General features: G+C 50.6%; 1 protein-coding gene across 1 annotated transcript in view; it reads left to right on the forward strand.

Moving 5' to 3' along the window:
* Positions 1 to 14,016, forward strand: part of SLC39A10 (solute carrier family 39 member 10) — an 87,338-nt gene extending 73,322 nt beyond the window's left edge. The window contains exons 8-10 of the mRNA XM_060257189.1: positions 9,531 to 9,611; positions 11,979 to 12,169; positions 13,655 to 14,016. Of these exons, the coding sequence (XP_060113172.1) occupies positions 9,531 to 9,611; positions 11,979 to 12,169; positions 13,655 to 13,813 (431 nt within the window). The 3' untranslated portion in view covers positions 13,814 to 14,016. The remainder of the gene's footprint in view (positions 1 to 9,530; positions 9,612 to 11,978; positions 12,170 to 13,654) is intronic.
* The last annotated feature ends 3,176 nt before the right edge of the window (positions 14,017 to 17,192 follow it).

A 17,192-nucleotide genomic window follows, 5' to 3' on the forward strand; every position in this document is an offset into this window, starting at 1 on the left:
CCAGTAGCAGCCTGGCTGCTGCATTTTGCACTAGCTGCAGTTTCCGGGTTCGGTACAGGGGCAGCTCCATGTAGAGGGCATTACAGTAGTCCAACCTCGAGGTGACCGTTGCATGGATCACTGTTGCCAGGTCGCCACGCTCCAGGAAGGGGGCCAGCTGCCTTGCCCGTCTAAGGTGAAAAAAGGCGGACTTGGCAGAAAGTGAACACATGCAGTCATGAATGGGCAAGAGGCCATGTATGCCCAGGAGGTCATTACGTTTGGCCTCCCAACATCTGTTGGCTGTCCCCAGCCCAAGAGACGCCCACTTTGCCTCAACTAGGAGCAGGGCTTTTTCAGTCCTGGCCCCAACCTGGTGGAATCAGCTCCCTATTGAGATCCAGGCCCTACCTGGCTTAGTAGCCTTCCGTAGGGCCTGTAAAACGGAGCTTTTCTGCCAGGCTTTTCGTTGAGGCTGCAGGCGTCTTATTTCTTGATCTGGTTGGCCTCTCCTGTTGGCATTGTCATCGGCTAAAAATGGTATAATATCTGCCATCTTTATGGGATAACATCTCGTCATGATGTGAGACGGCCGGGCTGAGTGCGGTTGAGTTGTCTGTTCATAAACTGTTTTTATTGTATTTTATTGTTTTATTATATGTTGTGCTCCGCCCTGAGCCCTTCGGGGAATGGGCGGGTTAGAAATATACTAAAATAAATAAATAAAATTGGACAGCAAACCTCACAGCATTGAAAACAAGGAACATTTCAGTGGTGTATGGTCCTCGTGTCTGCATGATGCAGTTGTGGACAAAATTAGTCACATCCAACAATAAATACAGCTTGAATATATATGTTCGTTGTGTTTACAGTATATACAGGAATTATTATTACCTGTAGTTACAGTTCTTAAAATTTTTCTATAAATTTTCTGGGTAAAGTCTTAGAGATCATTGTAGTGCTTCCAAAAAGGAACACGTTTCATAGTTTTCTCCCTCCCTCCCCCCAGCAGCACACAGAATTTCAATTCCCCCCCCCCCCTTGTTTGGGAAAAATTTAAACCAAGTCCTTGGAAAATATGCTGTAATTTGTTCCTTTCTTCCTCAGGAACTTGCATCTCTAACTGTAACCTGGCCATACAAATAGGACCACCAAAGTTATGAGCCTCACAAGTGATAAACTTGCATAGTCTTTTTGCAAGCCCCTGGCCTCTCTGCTTGTTTTTCAGAAGGGTCTCTGCTTGGTCATCTGCAGGCAATGTGTGTCTTTCTCAAGCACCCAAGCCAAATAAGTCATAGAATAGAATCATAGAACTGGAAGGGGCCTCCGGGGTAATCTAGTCCAACCCCCTGCACAATGCAGGAAATTCACAAACACCTCCCCCTAAGTCATTCCACGTAGTCCCCTGTGCAAGCACTGATTGTTTCTGACTCTGGGGTGACATTGCTTTCACGGTGTTTTCACGGCAGACTTTTTACAGGGTGGTTTGCCATTGCCTTCCCCAGTCATCTACCCTTCCCCCCCAGCAAGCTGGGGACTCACTTGACCGACCTCGGAAGGCTGAGTCAACCTTGAGCCGCTACCTGAACCCAGCTTCCACCGGGATCAAACTCAGGTCATGAGCAGAGTTTAGTACTGCAGCTTTACCACTCTGCGCCACAGGGTTCTTCAAGTCATTCCAAGGTTGCCTTAAATTGCACCAGCCTGGTACCCTAGATGTAGCGCTGGTTTCCATGGAAATATGCACAAATACTTGAAAGTTTGTACAATCTTTTTGCAAGCCCCCAGCCTCTCTGCTTGTTTTTCCAAAGCATCTTTGCTCAGTCATGTGCAGGCAATGCATGTCCTCTTCCCAGGCTGAACAAGTCCTTTCAAGGCTGCCTTAAATCGCACCAGCCCAGCACCCCAGACGCGTCGCCCCTGTCCTTGTCGCTGGGAAGGCCGACTGGGCGAGAGAAGTGTTCTTCCCTCAGCAACCATCCTTAGCAAATACCAGCATTAAGAGGTTGTTGAGTGGTGTTAGCAGCTTAGTGGTTTCATGCTGTAAAGCCCTGTCAGAATAAGAATATTGCTGGTAGCTGCTGCCTGCCCAGGAAGGGGAGGGGATGCGCTGGGATAAAGCGTGCCAGATGCAGGGAGAAAGGGTCAGGGTGTAGAGACAGTCTTAGCTCCTTCTAAAGGATTCAGTTCCTCCCAAAAGCCAAAGATGACAACTTCCGGGGTTGGAAAATGCCAAAGGCGGGCTCAGGGCGGCTCACAGACATGGAATTCCATGATTCAAGTAAAACAATGTAGACAGTTTTAAATATAATCAATTACATAATAAATTTTTAAAATAGATAAAATATATAAATTAGGTGGTAAAATACTGTAAGTCATAATATCCACAAGATGGCTGGGTGGCCACACGTCAGGTTGGCAAAGATGAACAATAAAATGCCAGATAGATTGCTGGAAATGTAAAAAACATGAAGGTTCTTTCTACCATATGTGGTGGACTTGTGAAAGAGCAAAGAAGTATCGGCAGATGATTCAACAAGAAATTTCTAGGATCTTGGGATATGAATTTAAGAAGGTTGCAGAGACTTTCCTGTTGGGATTACAAATGGAAAAGTTTCCAAAAGAAGATAGAAATATAATCTGGTATTTGCTTTCAGCTGCTAGGACATTGTATGCACAGTTGTGGAAGCAAGAAAAAATACCAGAGAAATGGGATTGGATTGTAAAAGTTATGACATGGAGTGAAATGGACAAATTAACAAGAGCTTTAAGAGACTATGATTTAGAAGTTTTCAAGATGGAATGGAAAAAGTTTAGAAGATATATAGAAAAAGAGTGGAAAGTAAAAGGACATTGGACAATTTTTGATAATGATTAAGTATTAGAAGGAAGAAGGATATTAATCTTTGTTTTTATTAGCTAAGGGTACCTTTAAATATTAGTATTTTAAACAAATAACACCGGCGGGGGTCAAGTAATGGGGGGAGGCATGGTTAGAAAGTAACATATGGGATAGATGAAAAGAAGTTATTAATGATGCAAGAAATAGATATTGTTACCATATGTTACTAAATAAAATTGTTTTAACCCAAAAGCCAAAGATGACTTACTGCCTTTTGCTGGCATTTTATGAGACATTTCTTAACACCTGATCTTCTTCGTGGTCTCTGTGCATCACACCGATGGGAGAAGGCGCCTGCGCCGATCACGATCGGTAAACTTCAAAGCTGCGGATTTCCGCGCCTCCGTCCCCGCACGCATGCGCAGACGCCCCACTGCGCATGCCCACCGGGACGGGGAGCGGACATCCCGCCAGTTCTCTTCTGACCGCCGCGCTGATCAGTCGATCCTTAGGCTACGGTCGGTGAACTTCGTTCTGTTTTTTCGATTGCTGCTTTTTGTTAGTGTAGTTAGTGTTAGTATAGTATAGTATAGTATAGTGTAGAATAGTTAGGTCTCTTTTTTCGGGGGTCTGGGGTGTGTTTTTCTTCCACCCGCGGGTGGTTCCCCCCCCCCCCGTTTTTTTTTTTCTTCCCTTCCCGCCTTTGGTTTCGCATGGAAAGGCGGTGGGGGTTTTTCCGCCGGTGTTCTAAGTGCGGTAGTAAAATCGCACCACCCGACGGACATTCGTTGTGTCTATGGTGTTTGGGGGAGCACCACAAACCAGACTCTTGCGGACATTGCGCCCGTTTTTCTAAGCAGACAAGGAGAAACAGGGCGGCAAGGCTGGCTGCAGCGCTCATGGAGCAGGCGCTTACCCCTAAGAAAATGGCGGAGGAACAGACCGTTGTGACCGTCGAGCCGTCGACATCGGAAACGGCCGACGCCGATCGAGCTCCAACCGACGCCGATCGCCCACCAAAGCGCTCGGGCTCGGCTTCCGTAGCGGATCCCTCTGTGCCTGCAAAACGGCTCAAGGATGACGCTGGAGAGCACGTGGAAAAGTCTAAGAAGGCTAAGAAGGCCGATAAGGCCAAACACTCTAAGCCTCCACTGCAGACTTCTCCGGAATCACCTCCGGCACCGACGCGGCTCGTCCCGCCGCTGAAGCTCTTCACATCACCGGTGCATCGACGGAGCGCCCAGATCTCGTCGATGTCTACCCAGCTCGTCATATCGGACTCGGATTCCGAGATCGAGTCGGCGCAACCTCTCAAACCCGACAAGAGTCCAACAGGCCGTCTTACACCGGGCCCAAGGACCCCTCGCCCCCGAAGCCCACTGCGAGATCGAGGGGACGTCGGTCGGGATCGACCCCTCGGCATCCGTTCTCCACACCGTGAGGACACCCACGATCGACCTGTGACCCATGTGCCTTGGGACCAGCGCCAATGGCAGTATCTGTACGGAGCGTACTCCATGCCGCCACCCTTCCCGTGGATTCCCCTCAAACAACTGGAGTGGGACCAGCGGTCGGATTCATCGTATCGCTCTCGGACGTCCTACCATACCCCGAAGCGATCGGCAACGGCAGCGACATCGGCGCCGGTCTCGACACCGAAATCACCCGAGGTCGAACAACGCCCCAAACCTGCTCCTGAGCTCATCATCAAACCGTCGGCACCAGTGTCGCCACCGGTGCGGAACCCTTCGGACTCGGCGTCCCCGCGGTCCCACCGGGACTCGTCCCCGGACGAGATGGAAGATTCCTCCCCTGAGGTCCCTTCCCCGCCGGACAAAACGTCGGACGAGCTTCCCATTTCCCCATCAGAGGACTTAAAATCTTACGGGGATTTGGTTAGACGAATGGCACAGTCATTGTCCCTCACCACGGAACAGCCGCAACCAGTGGTCACAGACAGTGTTTTCGATATTGTCCAGAGGGACACGTCAACAGCTGTGGCGCTCCCACTCACAAATGTCATGCTGCAGACCGCGAAGTCCTCCTGGGACAAGCCGGCCTCTGCCCCAGTGTCTTCACGACGCCTGGATCATATGTATAGGATCCAAGAGAGCACAGCAGAGTTCCTTTATACCCATCCAAAGCCCAATTCCGTAGTCGTATCTTCCTCGTCGAAGGCGAAGAAGACTCACTCAACCCCGCCCGATAAGAAGGGTCGGAAGCTGGATGCTATGGGCCGACGGCTTTATTCAGCAGGCTCCCTTGGCGTTAAAATAGCCAACTATTCGGCATGTATGGGCAGGTACCAGTATGCCCTATGGGACCAGGTCTCCACTCTCCTCCATACCCTTCCGGATCAGAGTAGAAGTGCCCTGAAGAAGCTTCAGAAGGAGGGTATGCTGTTGGCGAAGCAACAACTAAACGCAGCCAAACATTCTGGGGACACGTGCGCCAAGGCACTGACGACGGCCATTTCACTGCGACGTCACTCCTGGTTGCGGTCCACTGCGCTCCAGCCGGACACACAGGCTTTCATTGAGGACCTTCCCTTTGATGGGTCGGGTCTCTTCAGCTCCACCACTGACTCTGTACTTCAAGAGTTAGACAAGAGCATGAAGACATCCAGGAACTTGGGGGTGTCTACTTCTCGGCCTCAAAAACGCCAATGGAAACCGTGGCCCAAGAAGCCATATTCCAAGTCACCGGAACAGTCCTGGCGTACGAAGCCATCCCCTACTTTTCCTCGCCAGCAATATCAGGCTAAACCCAAGTACTCACCGTCTTCGACCCAGTCGACCAGACAGAAGGGATCCAAACAGCAGAAACAGGGCCTTTGACTGCCTTCAGGCCCCATGCCTATCCACGGCTGTGGACCCTACTCGCCTTTTCCCTTTCCTGCCAGCATGGTCCCACATTACTTCGGACCTATGGGTCCTATCTGTTATCCAGCACGGGTACGGGATAGAGTTCATTCGTCCTCCCGGGACCCCGCATTTTGTTTTTACCCCATCTTCCCCGTCCCTCCAGGAAGAAGTGCAATCTCTCCTCTGCAAACGGGCTATCGAAGTGGTCCCTCTGGGCCAGCGGGGCCGTGGTTTTTACTCCCGTTACTTTACTGTCCCCAAGAAGGATGGGGGGTTACGGCCGATCATGGACCTCCGGGCCCTGAACCTCTTCGTTCGATGCGACAGGTTCCGCATGGTGTCCCTGCAGCACATTCTGCCGCTTCTCAGTTGTGGTGACTGGATGGCGACATTGGATCTAAAAGACGCATATTTCCACGTCTCCATCCTTCCGGGTCACCGGCAGTTCCTGCGTTTTGCCATAGGGGAGGACCACTTCCAATATCGGGCCCTACCCTTTGGCCTGTGTACAGCCCCGAGAGTCTTCACCAAAACTATGGTGGTTGTGGCGGCCCACCTGCGGCTGCAGGGGATAACGGTGTTTCTGTACATCGACGATTGGCTGCTGGTGGTGGACTCCCGGGAACTCCTTCTGCAGCACATCGACGTCACTTTGACTCTCTTGGCGGACCTGGGTTTACAGGTCAATTGGGAAAAGTCTCACCTCTGCCCGTCTCAGAAGGTGCAATTCATAGGGGCGATTCTGGACACCACGATCTGCAGGGCCTTTCTCCCTCCGAATCAGGCGGACGCCATTGTACAGACGGTCCACGCAGTACGTCAGCACCCTATCTTGTCAGCTCGGCAGGTCCAACGACTGCTGGGACTCATGGCGGCCACTACGTCTGTCATCGCCTTAGCGAGGCTCCGCATGCGCCCACTACAACTATGGTTCCTGAGGACCTTCCAGTGCAACGTCGACTCTCTCTCTCAACTGTTGCACGTCCCCCCGGGGGTGGTAGCCTCCCTGCACTGCTGGGGCCTGAAGCGCTGGCTGACGGAGGGCGTCCCCTTCCAGAAGCGGGCTCCGACGATGACAATCACGACAGACGCATCCCTCTGGGGGTGGGGGGCACACACTCAGGGTCTCTGCGTGGGGGCCCCCTGGACGGACCACCATCTTCACCGGCACATCAACTTCCTGGAGTTGATGGCCATATACCACGCTCTCCAGTCCTTTCAGACGCTGATTCGGGGCAACTCTGTAGCCATTCTAACAGACAATACAACGGCTATGGCATATGTCAACAGGCAAGGGGGCACGGTCTCCCGCAGCCTCTGCTTGCTTGCTGCGACCATCTGGGAGTTCTGCGAGACCATGGGGGTTTCGATTGCCGCGACCCATCTTCCCGGGGAGCTGAATGTGCGGGCGGACTTCCTCAGCCGAGGGGGGGCCTCCCTGCACGAATGGGAGCTCAACTGGGAGTTTTTGAGTCCAGTGTTCCGGTGTTGGGGGACTCCCCAATTGGACGTGTTTGCAACGCAAGACAACAAAAAGTGCGACCTGTTTTGCAGCAGGGGGGGAGCGGATCCCGGGTCTCTGGGGGATGGACTCCTGGTTCCTTGGAGCCACCTCAGTGTTTACCTTTTCCCCCCGATTCCTCTGATAACCAGGGTGGTGCAAAAAATTCTGCGGGACAGACCGGTGGGAATCCTGGTCACCCCTTGGTGGCCGAGGCAGCAGTGGTTCCCGATAGTTCTGCGCCTCGCCAGTGGGGAACTTCATCATTTTCCGCAGGCCCCGGACCTTCTACTTTCCCAGGGGGGCCAGGTCCTGCACCACGATGTGCCGCACTTGAAATTGACGGCGTGGCACCTCAGCGCTCGCAGTTATCGGACCGGGCGCGCTTCGTCCTGTTGAACTGCAGAAAGTCTTCTACTAGGCGATCTTATGCCTATAAGTGGGCGAGGTTTGTCCGGTTCGCTGAGGGCGCTGGGACTGAGCCTCGCGGGGCAGGCTTGCCTGTCATCTTTGACTTTATCTTGTCTCTGTTGGACGGGGGCCTGACGGTGTCTTCCGTCCGAGTTTACTTGGCAGCTGTTTCCTCGGAGCATTCCCGGGTGGAGGGGTGTTCCGTCTTTGCTCATCCGGACACAAAGAAGTTCCTTAAAGGGATTGCCCGGCTGTACCCTACCATCAAGGTTCCAGCGCCGGCTTGGGACCTTATTTTGGTGTTAAAAGCCTTAACAGCGAAGCCATTTGAACCAATGGCCATGTGCTCTCCACATCTGTTAGCCTGGAAAACAGCTTTTCTGGTGGCGATCACGTCCGCCAGGAGGGTGGGCGAGCTGGCGGCTCTCCGGTGTGATGAGCCGTATTTGCGCTTTACCCCGGAGGGTGTGGTGCTTCGACCTGATATAACTTTTCTGCCAAAGGTGCTCTCCCCATTTCATCTGAATGCTGAGCTGTGCCTACCAGTGTTTTTTCCTAACCCGGTGTCGGACTCTGAGCGTCGGCTGCACGCTCTGGACGTCAAGCGGGCACTGTCCTTCTACCTTTATCGCACGAAAGGCTCCCGGAAAGACTCTCGACTATTTGTGTCCTACGCGTCCGCGTCGCGGGGACGGAGGATTTCATCTCAACGGCTGTCGGGATGGATTACGGGGACCATTCGTCTCTGTTACCTCCTCCGCAAGACGCCGCTTCCAGGACCGGTCCGGGCCCATTCCACGCGGGCTGTGGCGACCTCGACAGCCTTCATGAGAGGGGTCCCTCTTCCGGACATCTGTAAGGCTGCCACATGGGCCTCAGCGCATACCTTCGTGTCGCATTATGCGCTGGACCTGAGGAGGCGTCAGGACTCTTCGGTGGGCCGTGCTGTGTTGCAGTCTGTGTCTTTCTGATGGACCGCCGCTCCCTCCTCCAGGTAGGACTTTGGCTTGCTAATCTCCCATCGGTGTGATGCACAGAGACCACGAAGAAGATAAACAGGTTTCCTACCTGTAACTGATGATCTTCGAGTGGTCATCTGTGCAGTCACACTACCCGCCCTCCTTCCCCTCTGCTGTCGGTCCATCTGTGGGCTAACGCAGCGGTCCGAAGGAACTGGCGGGATGTCCGCTCCCCGTCCCGGTGGGCATGCGCAGTGGGGCGTCTGCGCATGCGTGCGGGGACGGAGGCGCGGAAATCCGCAGCTTTGAAGTTTACCGATCGTGATCGGCGCAGGCGCCTTCTCCCATCGGTGTGACTGCACAGATGACCACTCGAAGATCATCAGTTACAGGTAGGAAACCTGTTTTTTTTTATATATAGGACAGAGCTTGTGAAAATAGGCACCGGCATGCAGTGTTCCCTCTAAGCTGAGTTAGCGTGAGCCAGCTCACACATTTTTGTCTTAGCTCAATGAAAATGGCTCCAGAGGAAACTAATTGATGCAGTCGCTCACAACTTCAATGCCAGTAGCTCACAAAGTAGAATTTTTGCTCACAAGACTCTGCAGGGAACATTGCCAGCACAGAACACCTACACCGTTCCATTATGTCGGGGAGGGATGGTGGGCTCAGTGGTAGAGCATCTGCTTGGTAAGCGGAAGGTCCCAGGTTCAATCCCCGGCATCTCCAACTAAAAAAGGCCCAGACAAATAGGCGTGAAAAACCTCAGCTTGACACCCTGGAGAGCCACTGCCAGTCTGAGTAGATGATACTGACTTTGGTGGACCGAGGGGGGTCTGATTCAGTAGAAGGCGGCTTCAGATGTTCCTGCCATCTTGTCCGAGGAAGACTTTCTCTTGTTATTTCTTCAGCGAATCCATTTTAACAATTTTAACAACTATTCTTTTGTCCTTTTCTCCTTCCTTTCTCTCCAGGAGCAGCGTTCAGTGCCGGCTTGACGGGAGGGATTAGCACATCCATAGCAGTATTCTGTCACGAGCTCCCCCACGAACTGGGTAACCAATTAAACAGATGCCAGCTACGCATTGCTTTTCCTCTTTGCCTAGGAACAAAACACAGCCATACGTAGGCAATAGACAGGATTGTTTGGGTAGCCAAAAAGATTTACTGATTGGATTTCATAATATGGGGGGGAGGAGCTTTAGCGGCATTGAGGCGGACCGGACTGTATCGGGCTCTTGTGAGTATGAAATCGTGCTGAGCTACAATGGAAATGAAATCTGTCCCTCAGATTTTCGCACACAGACTGCAGCTCACGGGGTTTAAAAAATATTTTTGAAAATGTCCTTTCAAGGACAACTCCTGCGAGATCTATGGCTGACCCCAGGCCATTCCAGCAGCTGCAAGTGGAGGCAAACCTGGTTCTCCCAGATACGAGTCCGCACACTTCACCACTACACCAAACTGGAACTCTGTGCTAGTTAACAGCTGGGCCCTGTTCTGCAGGACCTGCAAGGCAGAGATATTTCGCCAGGCATACCACTGAGGACAGCAACTGTTTTTAACAGTGTAATAGCTATTAATAACTGTCTGATTCACAATCTGTTTTCACTCCTCTTCATCCAACACTAATGTAAATTGGGAGACTAGAATTGCATAACGGTGCCATATGGCTGCTAGGTTTTGGTATTGCACTTTAATTAATAGACTGAATGTGTTTGATATGAATTTGTTGCGCACCGCCCTGAGCCTGTTTACGGGGAGGGCGGTTGACAAGTCATGTAAAAAATAAATAATGCAAAAAAATCATAGGAACAGTGGCCAGAGATGATCGATATGTAACGTAAAACCCACAAGGCTAAAAGCAGGTTATAGAAACAGCTAGGAAAGCTGGGATGCGTCAGTCTTGGGTTAAAACAAGGCTGATTTCGCATCGGCTGCTCTGCGTCGCCATTTTGCTTGGAAAACCCCGCAATTTGCCGCACCCACAGTGTAAACCTGAAAAATGCAGGTTGACGTTGCCATGCATGAAATCGGGGGTTTCTCCAACGAAACATGGCGGCATGGAGCAGCTTGTGTGAAATTGCTAAGCTCACTCGAGAAAAAGGGGAAGCGGAGCAAGGTTAGTGCAAAATCAGTCTAAATGTTGGGGGCTGATGCTTCAAAGGCAATGAGCCTTGAGGGGGAAAGGGACGTACCAAAGGTGAGGTGCCACAGGTGAAAAGATCTGATTGCCAGCAACGTCACATCGCTGGCAACGGGCATAGAGAACTGGGCTTAGGCAAAGATCCCTATTCCCAACTTCCTCGCTCCGCATATGTAAGGAGCATCTCTTTAGATGGAATATTCCTCCTTGTGCCCAGCAAACATTGATTGTCTAAATGTGCTTAAAATACAAGTTGCTCCATCTTGTCTAAATATGCTTAAAATGCAGGTTGCTCCGTAAGAGAGCCAGTTTGGTGTCGTGGTGAAGTGTGCGGACTCTTATCTGGGAGAACCGGGTTCGATTCCCCACTCCTCCACTTGCAGCTGCTGGAATGGCCTTGGGTCAGCCATAGCTCTGGCAGAGGTTGTCCTTGAAAGGGCAGCTTCTAGGAGAGCTCTCTCATCCCCACTCACCTCACAGGGTGTCTGTTGGGGGGGGGGGGGGATAAAGGAGATTGTGAGCCGCTCTGGGATTCGGCGTGGAGGACGGGATATGAATCCAATATCATAATCATCTTCCATCTCTGTATCTGGAGTGTCAAAAAGGCCCCTCTGTGGTGTCTCGGGGATGATGAGCCGCTTGCTTTTAATGATTTCTGTTCTCTCTGGCTGCTTCATGCCCTCTGCTGCCTTAGGCACTTCTAGGCAGACTGCTTTATCAAAGCTCCCTTCTCATATCCAGGAGGTTTATGGGATTGCAGGAAAGGATTGAGGGATCATCTCTTGGACATCAGAGGATGCTGGGCAGCTTTGGCCTTTGCATGCCTTTTTCACTTGCCTTCTCCATCTCAACCTGCTCCGACTGAGTTATATTTTCAGACCACATCCCTGTTTTCCTTAGTAGCAGACAGGTAGTTAGCCGCCCAGTTTGTACCCATTTGTGCCGTGAGCGTGGGATGAAACCACTCGCTTTGGCAGCTATCTCGGTAAAGCGCATTTGGGAATGCCACGATCGCGGTGCTGCCGTTTAAGGAAATAAGAAGAGCCCTTATCGTCTTGGTTTGCCCTCCTCTGTACTTTCCCCCCACATCACTTTTAACACCAGATATAAAGTAATTTACAAAACAAAACGCCGCTTCGACACTCCTTTGTTATCAAGCTGTTTTTCTTGTACCGAAACAGCTCTCGAAAGTGTCCTTTCCTTTCCCTTGGGCAAGCCAGGTTCTCCGATCAGCCTGAATGAGCCCTCGGTGACTCTTTACGTTTCTCTCTTCCAGGGGACTTCGCCGTGCTCCTGAAAGCAGGCATGACTGTGAAGCAGGCCATTGTTTACAACCTCCTCTCGGCCATGATGGCCTACGTGGGAATGTTGATAGGAACAGCCGTGGGACAATACGCCAACAACATCACGCTCTGGATCTTCGCCATCACCGCCGGCATGTTCCTCTACGTAGCCCTGGTGGATATGGTGAGAGTTATTGATGGTTCCTTGCCGCTGCTCTAGGTCAAATTACCCCGAGGCAAGCCAGCTGCTCTCTGAGTTGCTAAGAGCCTCCGTGTGGTTTCCTTCTGTCACTCTACTTTCTTGCGCTAGCTAAGATCAATGCGCTTTTGGGCTGGATCAACGGATGTACAGTGCTCCGATCACATGAAGCGATGGCATCGCCTCGCTCTGATTTGGTTAGCCCTCCCTTGGAGAATTGTGTTCTGTTTGAGGCACCACGGATGGTGAGCTGCCTGGAGACTTTACGTCCTGTGAGGAAAGGCTGAAGGAGATGGGTAGGTTTAGCCTGGAGAGGAGATGGCTAGGAGGTGATACGATAGCCATATTCGAGAATTTAGGATGGGGTGGAGTTATTTGTTGTTGCCCCAGATGGTTGGGATTGAAATTAAATCAAAAGAGTTTCCGGCTCAACATTAGGAAGAACTTCCTGACCGTTAGAGCAATTCCTCAGTGGAACAGGCTTCCTCCTCGGGAGTTGGTGGGCTCTCCTTCTTTGGAGGTTTTTAAGCAGAGGCTGGATGGCCATCTGACAGCAATGGTGATTGTGTGAACTTGGGCAGATCGAGAGCGGGAGAGTGGGAAGGGAAGAACCAGGACTCAGCTCTCATGGCCCTTTATAACATGCTCAGGGTAACGCCAATCCCAACTTTGGGATTTAGGAAGGAATTTCCGTCCAGGCCAGGAATCCTGGAGGGTTTTCTTCCCTTCCTCTGGGCATAGAGCAGAGGTCGCTGGAGGAGTGTGGGGTAGTTGTGGATTTCCTGTGTTGTACAGGGGACTGTATCAGATGACCCCTGAGGTCCCTTCTGGCTCCATATTTCTATTTTTCTAGCAGCATTTTTCACACTGCTGTTTCTTGGAGATCTGCCAGAGGTACTCTGGGTGCCTGCAATTCATTTGTGAAGATGAGGGCTGAGCTCCTCTCATGTCCAGCCATACAATATGAAAATGGCACCCTCTCCATTTTTTAGGAAGGAGGATATTATGGATACTGCACTCCAGGAAGAGAAGGGAATCAGCTTCCCCCTGCCCCCTCCCTCCCCTAAAAAAAAAAATAGGCTGGAGAGCTCACAGAACTGGTGCCACTGGCAGTCCCTATAGATTGTAGAGCCCTAGCCAGAAAATGCTCTTGATTGGTGGTTGAGAACCCATAGCTCAACCCCGTAATAGTTTGAGTGGCACCAGAGAAGTACAGTTCTGATGAGGTTGTCATAACTAATTCTTGTATAAAATAGAACAGGGTTTTGTTCTGTTCAGCCCCGTTAATATCTGCACTATCGGGCTATTACAGGTTCCTTTTTAATAACACCCCCCCCCCCAGTGTGAGAGCTCGAGCTGCAGACACTCATGCAGCAGAGCCACTCGTGAGACTCTGCAGCGCTGACGTCCTCCAAGAAGTCCTGCAAACGGATGTCATTGACGAGTATTCCTCTTATTCCTATCTTCCAGCTTCCAGAGATGCTCCATGGCGACGGCGACAATGAAGAGCACGGTTACTGTCCAGTGGGGCAGTTCATCCTCCAGAATTTAGGGCTTCTCTTGGGGTTCGCCATCATGTTGGTGATCGCTCTTTATGAAGACAAAATCGTGTTGGACATCCAGTTTTGACCATTCCCCGTGCTCAGCTGCGGTTGCCACACCATTCACTTTGTACGGCTTTCAGGCTGCACTGTTGTACTGTATCCACATCGTTCCCAGGCAGACCAGTGGCTTGCGCCGCTTGCGAGTCCAAGTGTTCCGGTGTCTGCGCAAACAAGCTCCCGCTTTCTAGCTCAAACGGACAAACGGGAAAAGGGCCCGACTTGAATGTGGTGCAGCGTCTCCAAGGTAAAGGTCTCTGTCTTCAGCAGGCAGCGTCCGAAGCAGGAAATGCCGTCAGCACGCAGCGTCGCTCTCTACTCGTCCACTGCAGTGTGTGGCGGAAGCTAGACCCCCCCCCCCCTCGGTTGAAGAGACCTTTCGTTTTTATACTTGAGCAAACGGCGACACGTGCTCTTCTGCAGTGCCAGAGCTACGGTCCTCGGAAGTGGACGGAAATGGTCTGTTGCCCTTGTCACAGCCTCCTGCTTACAGCTCCCCCGCCCCAAGCGCAAGAATAATAAATCTGTTGGTGCATGATGAAGAAGCACTCTGGATGGAGTGTTTTCCATTAAAAAAAATGCTCATGCATGTTGTCACTAATAGTCTTGCAGCGGTATGAGCATTTGAGATGCTACCGACCCTTGTGTTTGCCGCGGCCCGGGAATCTCCCGTCATCTGTTTTGACCCGCGCTGAACGGTTGTTGAACAAAACGAAGCCGTACGTTCTCCTGGTTCCTACACGGGATGGCCCGTTTCCTTGCTGATTGGCTGAGTGTTGTCACATGGGGTCTTATTCCTACACGCCCCCAACCCCCCAAGTGCACAGATCTGTTCCCTTCTGCAAGCAGCTCTGTAGCTTCGCAGCAGGGGATAGTTCTTGTGCTGTATTTTGTCATTTGGAAGCCCAAGGAGCACGAGCACAGAGATTTCTGCATTGAGCCCTAGGGGCCCGCATAGTCCAAAATGGAGAAGTTAGCGGGGGTGTGGGGAAATGATAAGCTTTATGTATTTGATGTTAGCTCGTAGACGTTGTTAGCAAAATGCTGAATAGTTAATACTGCCAGGACTGGCCTTTTCCTGGAATAGTTTTAACACATGACAGGGGCTTCTCAAGACCTGAACTACTGACAGGGTGTATTGTGAATTTGTTGCTTTGTTCCTCTCGTGGAACGGCCACGTTTGGATTTCCTTGGTTGCAACGGCCAAATGGGTTCTCCCTTTATACTCTTCCAAACACCAGGTTGAGAAGCGCTGATCCGAGGAGTGCAGCAGCGCCCCTTGGAGGCAATCCTGGTGACTGTTTACGCAATTCCCCGGGAACAGTTCCGAATGTATCACTTTGGCATGCTTCGCCCCCCCCACTCCCCCCCCTCCCAGTGCTCAGAGCACCCGTCAGTGCTGGGAACGGGGACTGTGTTAAACGAGGGGAGCTTTCAGCACTTGCTGTGTGGGCTGTGTTTTTAAGTTTTTGTTATGTTCTAGGTATCTTATGGCTCTGTTCCTATATTACCTGGGAAGTGGGGGGGGGGGCTTCAGTAACACAAGAATCCTGTGGTCACTGGGAAGGGGACGGCACATTGGTTTCCTCCTCTGAGCTGTCTCCTTCCTGGGAGTTGGATGATGCAGCTGTCTTCTCCTACATGACCGGAGGGTTCTCATGAGCCCCAACCACAGAGAGAACATTAGGATCTACCCCTTCGTTTCCAGCAAGAGAGCTCTTGCCGTCTTCGTAGTGGTGCCAGTTGACTGGCAGAACGGGCTCCGCCAAAAAGCCTTAACATGCAGAGGGAAAGCTTTAACGTTCGTGCCAAGCAAGCTTGTATTTCCCTGGTCCGACTGAGTCTCCTCCGTTTTCCTCTTCCATTCTGATGCAATGTTGATGCAGTCTTAGCAGTGCTAGCAAAACATGGCAGCTGACTCCTCTCTGCTTTTCGTCTTCGTTCCTGCCTCCGCCGACGAGCTCAGCTGCATTCTGAGTAGGTACAAAAGCCTGCGCTTTTGTCGCATTGTTGGGCTCCTAAGAAAATTAACTTGGCCAGAAAGCTGAAAGAGCCTTTCATTCCGAGTGAAAATCAACTTCCAGCCTTCCGTTTATTTGCTCTTTGCCATTCCTTTTGAACATGACCACCATGCTTTTCTGTTCAAGGCCTGCCAGACAACTTTCGTTGGGCAGCTTTCTTTGATACAGTATTAAGGGTCGAGTTGGATCCGGTGGCATATCCAATTGAGGGGGTGGTGGTGGGCTGCGCTTCTGTCATTAGCGAGCGCGCAGAATTCAGTCAGATGTTTGCGACTGAGGATCATGTTCTCAGATCCTGGTGAGTTTTGTAATCATTTCTGCTCCATTTCAGGCAGTATTGAGTCAAGTTTAAATCGCGTTGCAGTTACTTGATTTCTTTGGCTGCCCAATTATGGTTAATTCTGCCAATTTGGGGTGGGGGGGGTGGGGGTGTGATGTCGCTGAAGTAGATGTTAGTCAGGAGAAAAGGGTGAGGGGAAGAACCTGGGCTTTTAAGGTTTTATTTTGTAATTACGAATAAAGCTACGTCAGGTAGGTTTTTACAAATTTCACTTGGAATGTGCTCTAAGGTAACTTTTGCCTCTTTAGGGAAACAAAAAGTTAAGTGATACTTCTTTAACCAGAAAATGAACACACAGCTCATGTTGGGAAGTGCAAGATCTGTATTTCTGTTAGAATGGGACACCTCTCGCTTGCTTGTGTGTGTGCGTGTTACACTTTGTGATGAGCAATACAGCAGCCGCGGCTTCTCTCGTTCTCCTAGAGTATTGCATTTCCAGGCTGTTTTCTTTGGGACATTCGCGATTCCGCTACATTTCTAACCTGGCCTTCATTCTGTTCTGCTGGAGTCCAGTCTGAGTTAACTGTGTACTTGTTGGAGGGCGTAAATGTTCTTTGTATCTTAACGATGCTGTCACTGTGTGACATCCCATGAGAGTTTTGGTGTCTATCACACTGTGCTCAAATCAGCTGTGATTATTATCCTTAGAAAATACTGTAGTCTCCTAGGAAGCAGTGAGATTTCTTCTTTTCCTTACGGTTGAAACAATGTGATTATGGTCCTGAAAGATATTTGAGATATCAGCTTCTTTTAAATTTTTTGTTTGTTTTTTGGTGTTTTTTTTTTTAAAAACAAATTCCTTTTTTTTTAAAAAAAAAGTAAGATAAAGCTGGAAATGATGAGATGCTGTTTTGTTCATTGTCAACGGTGTTGTGTTCATCTTATGTATGTTCCTTGTTCACGAGGAACGTCAGGAAATAAAACAATCGAATAAGCAAACAGACTTTCTGTGGGTTTTGTTCAACGGACTTTTAATTTTTTTGCGAATAAAGAAAGACACAAATTAAAATATATTTTTGAAGATTAAAATCACGGGCATCGTAAAA

The sequence above is a fragment of the Heteronotia binoei genome, chromosome 16, assembly GCF_032191835.1.
Source record: "Heteronotia binoei isolate CCM8104 ecotype False Entrance Well chromosome 16, APGP_CSIRO_Hbin_v1, whole genome shotgun sequence".
Lineage (NCBI taxonomy): Eukaryota > Metazoa > Chordata > Lepidosauria > Squamata > Gekkonidae > Heteronotia > Heteronotia binoei.